Here is a 13,524-nt window from a genome sequence, read left to right on the forward strand (position 1 = left end):
AAGTTCTTGCACACACCTTTTCTAGGGATAGTGTGGTGTTGGGGCAAAAATGTTTTCTCTAACAATTCTCACCCCCTTTTCCATGTTTCAGAGCAATTGAGAAGCTTAGTGGTCACCAGTTTGAGAACTATTCCTTCAAGATTTCCTACATCCCAGACGACGAGGTGAGCTCCCCTCAGCCCCCTCAGCGATCCCGGCGTGGGGGCCACTCTTCCAGGGAGCAGGGCCCTTCCCCCGGGGGCTCTTCGCAGCCCAAACAGCTCGATTTCCCACTGCGGATCCTGGTCCCCACGCAATTTGTTGGTGCGATCATAGGAAAGGAGGGCTTGACCATAAAGAACCTTACTAAGCAAACCCAGTCCAAGTAAGTACCACAAATGGTTTAATTTCCTTGCACAGGGGCTCTGTTTGTAGCCTTGACATCCCAAGTTTGTGATTTTTGGACCAAATGCCAAGCAGTGGGCTCTGGTGCACGTTATGTAGCAAAAATTCTGTGTCTCTTGTAACAACATTTAACCCAGTGTTGATGCGTTTTGTGAAAATGTATGGGAGTGTTGGTTTAAGACTTGCTCCAGCTCTGCAGTCATGATGGCCATACTGTCATTTGCAGATGCATCTTGTATTTGCAGAGATCCTGAGCATGCTACACTAACATGCTATGCTACATTGTGGGGGTTTTTACCAGGTTATTGGAGGGTACTAGGTTGGAGAAAGCTAGTCAAAAGAATAGCTCACTGCAAATAAAATGCTATGCATATGTTACATGGTGGTGCATGACTTGGGCCTCGCCTACTCTTTGAAAAGCCTGTGTAAATACCGTAGAGGGGAAAGGCCATTCTGGGAATGCAGTATCTTGAATGGAATTGGGTATGTGTATAATACTGTTCAAATTGTATTTCAAACCTCCCAGTCTTTATTCTTCTAGAGAAATTATTCTGTGGGCGACTTCTTTAGCTAATGTGTTTTGTCCATGTTTTCATTTTCTGCTTTTGTTGTTTATCCTACCAAGACTGGTTCAGATGAAACACTAAGTATGTAGAGCCTAAGAGAAATAGAAGGGTAGGATTATGTCCATTCCTGTAACCATGTTAGCTTATCCTGCCTCTGGGTCTGGTGGGTGTTCACATTGGACGTAATGTTTGCTAAGAGTCTATGTGCAAAAAGTCCAAAGTGTGCAAACGCAAGCAGCATGATGGTAATCCTGAAAAACCTGCTGAGGCTTATGGTCCTTGTACTTGACCTGTTTATGAGGCTGTGTGTGAATTTTGCATCCAATATTTGGACATCCGGTGGGCCTGCAAGGGGGCCACACATGCCTACTGAATGCCATCCAGTACCCTTGTGCAGAGCCACGATGTCAGGGCTGGGGAACCTTTTCTCTGCTGAGGTGCCACATTCCCTTGGGAATAATCTGTCAGGAGGGATGCGTAAGCAGGGCCAAAGCCAGAAGTGGGTGGGGCCACAACCAAACATGGCTCCCCCCTTTTATTTGTTTTTCTGCTATGGCCTTTTCTCTCTACACTCCTCTCTCCCTCTTTCTCCCACCTTTGCAGGCTGTTGCAATGGAACAGATGCCTCTTGCCAGAGGTCTGAAAGGCTTGCTTGCAGAACATTTTTGGAATTAGTCCAAGGCTGCATGAAATTCATCTGAGGGCTTCATGCAGCCCTATAACCACAGATCACCCATGTCTGCTTTACATGCTTGGAGCCTCATCCAAACTAGTTCCATCTTTTTTTTTCTTTTCGCAAACAATGTGACCTTAAATTGGTGCTAAGCTTCCGTGCTGCTGCTTTCCCCTTGTCAGAGGCTATTGGGAGTGACTCGCAGGCTTCTTCAGTCCTTCCAGGCATCCCATCCCAAAGCTTCTTATTTTTCAATACTGGGATTCTTTGGCTACTGCTCCTGTTTATATGGGACATCATCCAGAGATTTCCTAGGCCCTAAATGAAGGCCAGCTCGGTGGAAACTTGTGCCCTGTGGAAGCCATTTAAAGTGCTTCAGGGTGCCAGATGCTTCTCACAAGACAAGCTGTTTTGTGTGCAGTGCCACATGGCCAGAGTTGGCTTTTGATCTAATTTAATTTGATTTCATTTGGTGGTGGAAGCTTCTGGTGGTGTGGCAAAGAATTGCTTAGCTTAAGCAATGAGTTACTGCCCACAAACAGCCTGTCGTCCCCATGGGGAACAATTTACAACAGCCTCCGCAGAGTGACTGTTTTCATGTACACCAATCCTCAGAGATGCCTTATGATATCTTGCATTAATTCTATTTTGCACATGGTCACTTATGGTCAAAACTTAAATGTAAAACTTGATTTATAAATGCAATTGTGTTAATGTCAAAAGACCCATAAATTCCATCATCTTAGGATCAGTTTTATGCATGTGATGACTTCCCACACAATTGACCCTGGGAGCATAGAGAGCCATCGCTATGCTTGTGGCCTGTTTGGAGGTGGAAAGAAGCACAGTATGGGGATTGTATGCAGTCTCCCTGAGTCTCATAATGGGTGGCTCCGAAAAGTGCACTCTTATACGGGGGTTGCTGCATGTTTGAATCAGACTTTCAAATTCATAATGATAGCAGTTCTGTTCCTACAATGGAACAGATCCTTGTTTCAGTTCCTGTGTCAGGATACTGGTATACACACATGTACATGCACTCTCTTTTGTTTTCTGCATTTAAACCTGCCTCTATTCAGAAACTATCAGATATTGTTAGAGTAGTTGTTCTCCGTGGAGTTCTAGGAGTCACCATCTCTGGGACTGGAGCATTAATCCCTGTAGGGAAGGCATATATAATGGACAGGAAATGTAAAGCTGATCATCTTATTTCAAAGATACGATTCTAGTAATGTTCAAAATTGTAATTTTTGTAAGATGCTCACAATGATATGGGCACTTCACTCTTACATCTAGTGAATCCGGAAAGATTTGGTGATTCCAAAAATACATGAGGAATAATAGCATTTAATCCAGAAGGACACTTTACAGTGATTGCCTTTCATTAAATATTTTATTCTCACCACAAACACTGTGAGAAATGACAGGCTAGGACTGAATGACGTAGGATCACCTGGTGAACTTCAGCTGAGCTGAGGTCTCTTCACTCCTATTCTGTAACCCCCACATCACACTAGCTATCAAAGTCTTTAGCTCATGTGTTCCTTAAATACTCCCACCTCTTTCTCTGACTTTCTGGTTTGCCTCCAGACTGGTAAATTGCAGCTCCTGTTCAAAATCTTCAAAATCAGAATTGCTTCAAGCTGGTATCCAATTCTGATTTGGAGGGCAAGTGCAAAATAGTTCAGGCGCAACAGGGAAACTATGGTTTACCATGGACTGGAAAGCCAGGTAGAAAATTAGAATGTGGCAAGAGGGAGTCTGTGAGCCAGAAGTTTGCTCATAGAATGCTAAACAATGGTTTGGCATTAAATATGAACCATGTCTATGTAATTTGTTTCTGAGTTGGCTCGAAGATGAGTTCCTTGCTGATGACCAGTAGTTTTAAGTAGCCATGTAAACAGTCTGCTTGTTGCTTTATTAAGGTGCCAGGTTCAGGCACCTTTCTCTGACCCCTAGCAGATTTCTTTGTGCGGCCTCTATTGCTGCAGGGTAGACATTCATCGGAAGGAAAATGCTGGTGCTGCAGAGAAACCAATCACCATTCACGCCACCCCAGAGGGGTGCTCAGAAGCATGTCGTATGATACTTGATATTATGCAGAAGGAGGCTGAAGAAACTAAATCGTAAGTATTTCTCATGTTGGTAAGGAAAACAGGAAATGGAAAAGGAGACTTAGAATTGTACGAGAAAGATACTTGTAGCACCTGAGAGTGAGAGAGCGAGAACATGGAAAATTACTTAAGCAAGTACTTAAGCTATAGGACATGTACAGGACTTTTGCCTTCTCTGCTGCTAGAGTCTAACCAGGCTATTCTTCTGAAATCCTTTAGTCAGACAGAGAATCCATTTTAAAAGTAAATTCTCCCACTAAAACCCAGGAAGAGAAATTCATAGTGTACTCAATGGTTTTAATTAGTATATGGTTCACCTATAAGTCATAGATGATATTTGTTTATTAGGGTTTCTACCCCAATTTTTACAACGTGCTATCTGTTTTGGACATTCATTTGCAGATTCTGAATGGGGCAAAAACCCAGTATCAGAACACATCTGATCCGTAACATCTGTAGTTAAAGGATTTGGGGTCATGTGGCCAGTACAAAATATTGGCAAATTGCTGCCAGTCAGTGTTCATGTATTGGGCTAGATGGAGTGATGGACTTTGTGTAAGCCAGCTGACATACCCCTCCCTCTCACACAGACACCCCACCTTAGGTTTGTCCAACAATGAAGCCCTTCACCCTATAGCTAACTGAAAAGGCTCCTTTGTGTTTCTTGAATGCACACATGTAAACACAAATGCACAATTTTGTGGAATGGGAGAGGTCTTGTTGGATCATGGAATTTTTGGCAATGTGAAGGATGCAGTCAGTGTATCTTCATAAAGCAATTAAATAAAACCACCCATGGAGCATGTCACCTCCCTCCTGTTTTTTTTAAGCACTTCTAATTTTAACACACTGGCTTCATTGTAGACATTTGAGAAGTCATCCATCTTTTCATATCCTGCATTGCTAGCCCTGATGATCCGATTTGACCCATATTAATAGGTGCCCGGGTGCTGGATCTTGGCAGGAATGTCCTTGTGGTCAGAAACAGGCTATAGTAAGCAGTTAGAGTGACTTGTTGATCAGAGGGCTTTCAAAGATGGGGCTTCAATTGTCCAAATTAAATAGCTGCTAGGAAGAAGAGAGTACAATGTAGTGTGCCACACAGCTCGTACATACAGCACTGAAATGTAAATAAAATAATTGCTGTCTTCTGTAGACTTCACTGCCTAGTTTTAGATAGCACATTGGCAAAACTGGGAAGTGAAAGAGAAATATTTCTCTTGCATTATTTAGCTTTTGATTTTGCACCTGAGAAAGAATGTGGATGTCCCAACTATTTATGAAGCCTATCAGTTTGAAAATATTTCAGTAAGACTGCAAGTGTTTATGGTTCTAGTCTGTGGGTGTGGGTGGGTATGTGAATATGTACCATTATTTTCTCCAAGGGCCAGTATCAAAGGCGTTGGAGCTGCATCTATATATTCTAGCCAGGAAACATGTCAGAAAGGAGAATAGAGAGAAAAGAAATACTCTAAAATGACTGAATGCTTTTCATATCCTTTAGAGCTGAAGAGATTCCGTTGAAAATCTTAGCACACAATAGCCTGGTTGGGAGGTTGATTGGTAAAGAAGGACGAAACTTGAAAAAAATTGAGCAGGATACGGGGACCAAGATCACAATTTCTCCGTAAGTATTGGTAGAATCTTGCAGCCATCAGGCAGAGACTATTGCCTCTTGATCTGGCACAAGGCATCCAAATGTTCTTGACCTGCTGATGCCATTTTTGAGCAGTTTTACATGAGGTCCCACCCAACCTAGCCCTGAGAGAGGCTGTTAGGGTTCCTAGAATGAGGGCACCACTAGGAAGCAAACTGCATTGCCCAGCCCTCTGTCCTGAGGCAAGGATGGGCTACATGTGGCATTTGCCCCACACCAGCCCAGTCATACAGTTCCTAGAGTGCCACTCAAGTCCATGGAGGAATACGATGGTCAAATGCAGCTCAAAGATGAGATACATTCAGCTTTTTTGACCTCTCCATAGCAGTTTGCTACTGATATTTGATGGCTTTATTGGCACTGCTGCCAAATTCAGTAGTGCAAGAGCAGGAATGCAGTCTTCAGGAGTCTGTCCAGGTGGCTCTGGAGCCCCCAAAGTTGTCCATCTAGAGGCAGAAACCTCTGCTTATCCCCACGTAGAGCCCATGATACCCTGTTTGTTACTGTTTCTGAGATTTAGACCACAGATGTTTATAAAAACACATGACAACCAGGATGGGTGGGAAATCCTTCTTAATTCAAAAATGGATTTAAACTACAGGTTATTTAGTAGAAAAATTACAAGATATCTGGGTGGAAATTACAAGATATTTTTCATAAACATAGATGGCTCTCAGGAAAACGATATTCCAGAATGTTATGCTTCTAATACTTACCAGCTTTCCAAACCAAATTTGTCAGTGTGGAGGCCATTATCATTAAAGCAGGATTGTATCTACACAAGTTTTATGTAAAATTGCCATGCCTTTTTGCTCACATTCTGTAAACAAAGCACAGCAGAGTAACTGCATCCATTTGCAACCCTTCCCTATTTTCTCAATGCATATTCTCTTTTATGCTAACCACAGAAACTGATCTTTTAAAGAAAGATAGTGTAGCACAATCTCCACAGGGTTAGTGCTAATGTTCTGCCTTTTTTAGGAGACATGATTTTGACATCAGTAGGCAAAATACCTGACACTTAAACCCATCACGGCTCAGGACACATTCTCTGCAACCTTGATGGTGGGCACCATTTTCCCCAATAATTGTTTCATTGATCTTTGAATTAGTACAAAATGTTTTCACTATAATTTTGAAACAAATATTAATGACACCACTCCAGAGCTTAAAATTCATGGAGGAGAAGCTTGTCAGTGGCTACCAATCCTGATGGGCCATGTATTACCTCCTGTATCAGAGGCTGTTTGACTATGTAAGCCAGTTGCTGTGGAGCATGGGCAGGAGGATGCTCTTGCACTCGTGTACACGAGCAGCTGGCTGGCCTCTTCGTGAACAAGCTGCTGGGCTAGATGGATGCTTGGTCTGGTCCAGCACAGCTCTCCTTATGCTGTTACACTATAATAATGCAACTTTTTAAGGTGATGTATCCTCTCTCCACCATTCCAGCTGCTGCTGTCAACCACATTGCTAAAATGGCAGTGAGAGGAAAGCATTTTTCACCCCAACAGTTTTAAGTTAGTACGGTTTGTAGCCATGTGAATTAAGAGTGACAGTGTTATAAACATCTGATTCAGTAATATTAATTTAAAAAGAAGATGTGGCAGGGGCAAACTCCTTCCTGTAATGGTGATGGATGGGAAGTTAATGTTCTTCCCATCATTTTAAAGAATTGGCATTATAGCATGGGAGCAACCCCTGTATTTTTTATGGAGCTCAGAAGTGCCCCCAGGATCTGGTATGTTGGCCCCATACCTATTGTTGTTTCCACAATACAGATTCAAAACTGAACCTCTTTCACATAATGGTTTTTCCAGTTAGAACTGTTCTTTTACTAAATTGACTATATAGTCATTACAGAGGTGGGTCCTGCAACTAAGTAATTTCTGATTTACTGGCTTGAGCAATCAAATCAAGAATGGAGTGCACCATGGTATTGGATAAAACAACAGTCAGTCCTCCACTAAAGGTGCAGCTTTCACTGAACTTAAGACTTTCACCAATGTCTTCCTAAGAACATGTAATCTAATAAGAAGTGAAGTACCTCCTGGATCCTTGCACTTGTCACTGCTTTTAATTTAATAGGTTATATTCCTGATCTGTTTCCCTGTCCTTGATATATTCAACTTTCCAGATTTCATTTAGTTCCAGATTCAGTTCAACTTTCCAGATTTGTTTTGATAGCTCATGTTCTCTATCACGAACTATCAATCACAGAACAGGTTATAAATCCTGGAAAATATAACTGTCTGGAAAGGATTTTCATTTATTCTTCTGTGATTGTCCAGTTTACAGGATTTAACCATTTATAACCCAGAGAGGACCATCACCGTGAAGGGTAGCATTGAGGCCTGCTCCAGTGCCGAAGTGGAGATCATGAACAAGCTGCGGGAAGCCTACGAGAATGATGTTGTAGCAGTCAATGTAAGCCCCCTTTCTGCTGTTTCCCCCCTCTCCCCCCGCTTTCACAGAACCCAGTAGTCTGAGATAATATTAGTCACCCTGATGGTTGGTTATGATGCAAGAGAATGCCAAATACCTTAACACTTGCATTTCTGAATGAAAGTTGTGTGCCCTAACACTTTCTTTAAGTCCTTCCAGTTGCTTTACTCTTTCCCCCTTGTGTTTATTTCTAGCAACAAGCCAATCTCATCCCTGGACTTAATCTCAATGCATTAGGCATCTTCTCGACAGGCTTGTCCATGCTTCCCTCTGGAGCTGGGGCCCGCAGGCCTGCTGTCACTGCCCCCTACAACCCCTTTGCCGTAAGTAGTCATTGTGTGTGCGACTCCATGTGTGTGTGCATGTGCTGTTTTAATGCCCTGCAGGGGCAGAGAGGAAACAAGGCGCTCACTCATGGGAGGCAACAACTGATACTTCCTGTGAAGAGGTCAAACTGTACTGAACTGAACTGTGCTGTTTCCTCTAGCAGAGGAGAGGAAACGTTGTAAAATTTCCCTTGCTGTGTGTGTGTTTGCGTGCCCGTGAAGAATGTCTACCACTCCGGAGCCAAACATGTATGAAGGCAGGGTAAGATTTGCTGCCAGTGTGGAATTTTGATGTGTGCTGTCCCTGTGGAGTGGGGCAGAGCAGGTACAACTGCAGCAGCATGGAAGTGCGGCCTTCTGTGAAAGCTGGCATCTACATAAATCCTAGTGAAGGGCAATGTCAAACAAGGTCGCCGCGTCTGTATCCATCCAGTTCCTGTTGGACAGCCTTGGTTGTTCTGTTTGGAAGCCACATGCCCTTCAGGAGGTTTTGTGATTGAATGTTGTCTACATATAACAGGCACGGTGACTCATGCATTTGGACACAGGGTGGTATAAGGGTGGTAGAGCGCACCTTGCTGTGGCCCTCTTCCTCATAGATGGGAGCCACTTCCACCACTTTGAGGAGAGCTTATTTTGAAAATAATTGTCCTGTTCATACCTTTTGCAATCTGTGAGGTCTAAGAGTGTCCCTGCCTTGCTACCTATATAATTAGGCAGCAGACTGCTCTGGAGTATGCTTGCTGCCTACATCGAATCTGGAGGTGGCAGGGTGCTGCACTGGGGGCCACTCAGCCTGCGAGCTGCATGTTGCCTGACCCTGCCTGGGAATCAAGGAAGGAAGAATCAGAGAAGGATGCTAAGCCTTTTTGACATGGAAAAGAATTACAGTTCGTGCCTTATGGAGGAAAATGGGAAAACAGCTGCTCTCCGCTCCTTGGATTTTGCTACCAAACTGTTTGGCAGTCAGCCACCCAGGTTTACTACCTGCGGAAACAAGGGGAATCTGCACCAAAATGTTGCACTGGGTTCTCACATTGTGTTTGGTGTGCTTATGTTCAGCCATGCCCATCTCCTGCAGACCAGCTTACCCATCCTGTCCTTCAGTTTCAGTTTTTCTGTTCCAAGTGGCATTCAGTTTTCTGTAGCTATTCGGTTCTTTTTGGTCCTTGCAGTCCCAATGCTTTATGTTGTCGTCTTTTTTTTTTAAGATTGTGAGTGTGCGTGCGTGTGTGTGTGTGTGTTCCTCAAACCTCAGGATTCCCCCAAGAATACTGAGAGCTTCCTCCTGTTTCTTGGTGCCCTCATTTTGCCTACAGTCTTGTCAGCACTGACCAGCTGTGTTTGCTATTAGAAGGGCTATTGATACCAAGCCAAACTAACTCAACACGGTATTATCAGAAGAGGCAGTTCACACTTTTAGCTGAGAATGTCAGGTGTTGAGCAATCAACCAATACAGGGTCAAGTGACAACCATCAGCACACATGGATCTGCCCCTCGGTCTTCGGGATTAACAAGCACATGGGGGAGGGTTTGGGGAAGTCAGCACTGAGGGCCCTTTGCAGAAATTCTAGCTGCATAGAAACATAGGCATATGCCTAGGACATGCAGCCTTCCATTCCTGGCCTCTCCCTGCTGACTGTCACTTTCTTTCCTGCCATAGAGCCAAGCGGCATACCTTCCGGGCCTCTATGGAGCCTCGCCGACTGGCACATACCCTCATCAGCACTCCGTAAGTGCACTGCCCTGCTCTTTCTGGATGCTGGCCTTCCATGCACCCTGCTTCGCAGTACACTACCTGCCGCTTTCAAGGCTTTTGTACACCCTTTAGGAGATTCTGTCCTGGGGCAGTTTTCCTGTCTGTCACTGCTTGCTTGGTCCTGTCGGGAACAGCGGCCCAGCTGCTGAAGCGGCATAGCAAAATCTCTGAGAAGCATCTTCTCTGCCCTCCTTTTTTTCTTACTCTCCTGGGGCGCTGGAGGCTCCTTTCCTCTCTGCCTCCCTTGTCACATGATCCATTGCAGTGTAGAGTTGTGGTGTCTGCACAGACAACAGCACTTCACATTGTGACCAGCTTCTCCCAGTCCTACAGAAGCTATTCCTCTCTGTGTTGCTGTGCCCCCTGCCTAGCTACCTCTTACCCATAGCAGCTCTCCTGAACTTGGAGCTCTTTAGAAGGCTTGGACTACAACTTGCAGTATTCCTGATCTTTGACCATGCTGACTGAAGTTAAATCCACAACATTTTGAGGATGTCAGGTTGCAGGACACTACTCTAATGGTTGTCAGCTCTTCTGTCCAGACGTTGAATTTGTTGATGGTTCTGTGCCTGTGGAGTACCACCAGGAAAAAGATGGCCAGGAGTGGAGGGCCAGCTGATACAGGCAGAATAGTCAGGAATTAAGTTGTTGTGGCACACCAGCTAACAGAGCGAGATATTTGGAGTGCATCATGGCACTGCACTGCTGTGGTTCTGTCACAACCTTCTAATGTGGTTTTCTGAAGGATCATCATCATTCTGTGAGGCAGTGGTCATGTCCAAAGGCTGAGCATGCTTTGGATCAGCCTTCCCCAACCTAGTGATCTTCAAAAGGGTAAGACAGCAACTCCCCTCATTACCAGCCAGCGTGACCATTGAGAGCTGGGACTTGGGAAGTGGTAATGGTTACTGTGCCACGTGGACTCTCCAAACCATCTTACACTGATGGCCCCTCTTAGCCCAGCATGGTCTCCTCTGAGCAGCAGTGGCTCTGCAGGTTCTCAAAGGAAGTACTTTCCTACAGGAGATACTTTTAACTGGGGATGCCAGGGATTTTGGGATTATCTGGAGTTTAAATCATGTACTCTACCACTGCTAGGAGGAGAGATTAAAGTGTCCCCGGGGAAGAGTCCACTATGAATTCTCGAGCAACACCAGTTCACAATGGCTGCTGTCTCCATTTCCACCCTACTCCTGCACATTGTTGTTCAATCGACATCTATTTCTGACGGAGCTTTGGGGGATATTGCACCATTCTTTGCAATGAGACTCCATTTGGAGTAAGGAGTGGCATATACAGTAAATGCAAACAAACAAACAAATAATTTATTTTATAGGCTTGGGGGAGCTTCATCAGTGTAACAAAATACATGTTGGGGAGTGGGGAATCCAGACCCACTAGCATTCTTCATTCCTTTACCATACACAACTGCAGGTTTGGAAGAACATGCAAGGTAGTCACAGTTCAACCAGTCAGTGATTCTGCTTGGCTCAAAAAAACATGATTAGTCACAATTGGAGTTCAATGTGCCACAGGGAGACAGCAAGTAGTAACAAAGGTGTACTGACTGTGCAAAGTGGCTGCTTTTTCCTTTCCTTTCCTTTCCTTTCCTTTCCTTTCCTTTCCTTTCCTTTCCTTTCCTTTCGTTTCCCTTTTTTTTTTTTTTTTTTTGCAAACTCACATTCTGTCTCCACTACCCTATCATAGCATGAAAATGATACACTGCTGGCTCTCCTATCTGGACATGCAGTCCCGTGGGTAGGAAGTGGGGAAGTTGCCTTCACGTGCATGCTGAATGAAAACAAGAGCAGCAGACTAGGTCAAATGCACCTCCAAAGACTCCCTACAGTGTGGTGTCGTGGTGAGACTGCTGGACCAGGATTTGGGAGATCTGGGTTCTAGGCCTCATTCAGCCATGAAACTCGCTGGATAATTATGTGCCAGTTAACTACTGTCAGCTTAACCTACCTTATAGGATTATTGGGAGGATACAGTGGAGAGGAGGAGCAAGTAAGCCACCTTGTGTTCCTTTCCAGGAGGCCTTCAACAGTTCTTTCCGAGTCTTGATCAGCATTCCCCTTCCTGGTGCAGTTTCTCTCCCTTGTCAGCAGTACATGCTGGAGCAACGAAGGAGGCTTTGGGTCCTGCAGATCCATGGCACCCCCAGCCCACCCCTAGAATGTTCCTTTTTGTCCTCGTACCGGTGACAGGAGGCACACAGATACCAGCAGAGCTGTCTGCTGGCATCTCAGGGGCTTCCTGGGACATAACTGCTGCCTGCCACTACAGGGGCACTTGCACAGCATCCTGCCGGGGCCAGCAGGTGGGCTCGTGGGCTTCAGCCTCAGTCCAGCTGATACCAGCACGTTAAGCATTCAGCCATGTGCTCAAGCACTGTTGATTTTAGTGAGTTTTAGGTTGTCTGAATAACTTAATCTGCACTACACCTGTTGAATCTAATTTCCAGTCACTAGTGGAAATTCTCTGCTTCCTCCTCTCATTCTGTGACCCACTCTATTAATTTTTGTTCTGTTGAGGTAGGGGTGGGGATTTTGCTATTTTGTGTTCAAACAAGATTGTAATTATACTTCATCTATGCATAATGACTGATGATGGTAAGAGCAAACCATGTATTTTACCTAAAGCACTCAGTAATATGGATGATATTTAATGGCAAGTAGAATTTGTATTATGTATTATGTGAGATTAGAATGTGGGATAAGAAAAAGGAAAAATGCAACCTGTTAAAATTATTGTAATGGTTTGTTGCAATGAGCCTCTCCAGTAATGCTGGGGAACCTTTAGGTTGATGGGTTCTTTTTCACTGGAATGCTGAGATCCACCAACTGGAGCCAGGTGCAAGATAGTAGCTCAGGAAAGCAGACATGGAATTGCAAAACAAGGTGTCTTGGAGCACATACTCGGTACTATACAAATTTTTCAGACACAAATCTGCTCTTACTTCCCTCAAGCTTCCTTGACTTCAGGAGCTTAATTTAGGAGGGGAAGAGGCCTTTTGTTACTGCTATTGTCAAACCATTTTAGGTCAGAAAGCCTTGTGATCTACCAGTAGAGCCTAATCTCCCATCTACCTGCCACACTGGGGCTATTATGTCTGTACATGTTGAAGAGCATATTCTTGTGTGGACTTCTTGTGTGGAGTTCTTAATGATGCATTGACCATCCTGTCATATTCCTGACTGGGGTGGTCTTTCCTACCTTTTCCATGTATAATTGTAGTTTAAGCATCAAATCTAATCTGCCTTGGAAATTGTTCATATGGAACCTGGGATGGTCATCATTTGGGATGAATTAACGTGTTACCGGAGTGGTATGTGGTGTGTCTTGTGGCATTCACTATTTTAAGTGTTGCAGTTAGGATCTGAGTGACTGATGCAAGATCAAGGCAGTGATGTTACATATTTTCTCCCCCTGCCCCGCTCTACGTATGAGCTTTCCATCACCGTCTTTCCAAGCACTTTCACCAAGTGGTTACCCTTCCCTTGCTGATGTGGCTTTTGTCTGCCATTAGACATAAAGAATTAATGCTTGCTTGCTTCCCTGCCCTGTTGTTGCGTATGAGTCAAATGGAGCAGTATACC

The 13,524-nt window shown here is 44.4% G+C and overlaps 1 protein-coding gene across 2 annotated transcripts in view; it reads left to right on the forward strand.

The window, feature by feature from the left end:
* IGF2BP2 (insulin like growth factor 2 mRNA binding protein 2) overlaps positions 1 to 13,524 on the forward strand; it is a 73,105-nt gene that overhangs the window by 50,275 nt on the left and 9,306 nt on the right. Inside the window, exons 6-11 of one of the 2 annotated variants that reach the window (XM_044434594.1) lie at positions 92 to 364; positions 3,615 to 3,749; positions 5,242 to 5,364; positions 7,683 to 7,818; positions 8,031 to 8,159; positions 9,827 to 9,895. In XM_044434594.1, coding sequence (XP_044290529.1) covers positions 92 to 364; positions 3,615 to 3,749; positions 5,242 to 5,364; positions 7,683 to 7,818; positions 8,031 to 8,159; positions 9,827 to 9,895 — 865 coding nt within the window. The remainder of the gene's footprint in view (positions 1 to 91; positions 365 to 3,614; positions 3,750 to 5,241; positions 5,365 to 7,682; positions 7,819 to 8,030; positions 8,160 to 9,826; positions 9,896 to 13,524) is intronic. The other variant, XM_044434603.1, reaches the window with a different exon arrangement.

Source organism: Varanus komodoensis, unplaced genomic scaffold (genome assembly GCF_004798865.1).
Source record: "Varanus komodoensis strain SLA01 unplaced genomic scaffold, ASM479886v1 scaffold1, whole genome shotgun sequence".
Taxonomy (NCBI): Eukaryota; Metazoa; Chordata; class Lepidosauria; order Squamata; family Varanidae; genus Varanus; species Varanus komodoensis.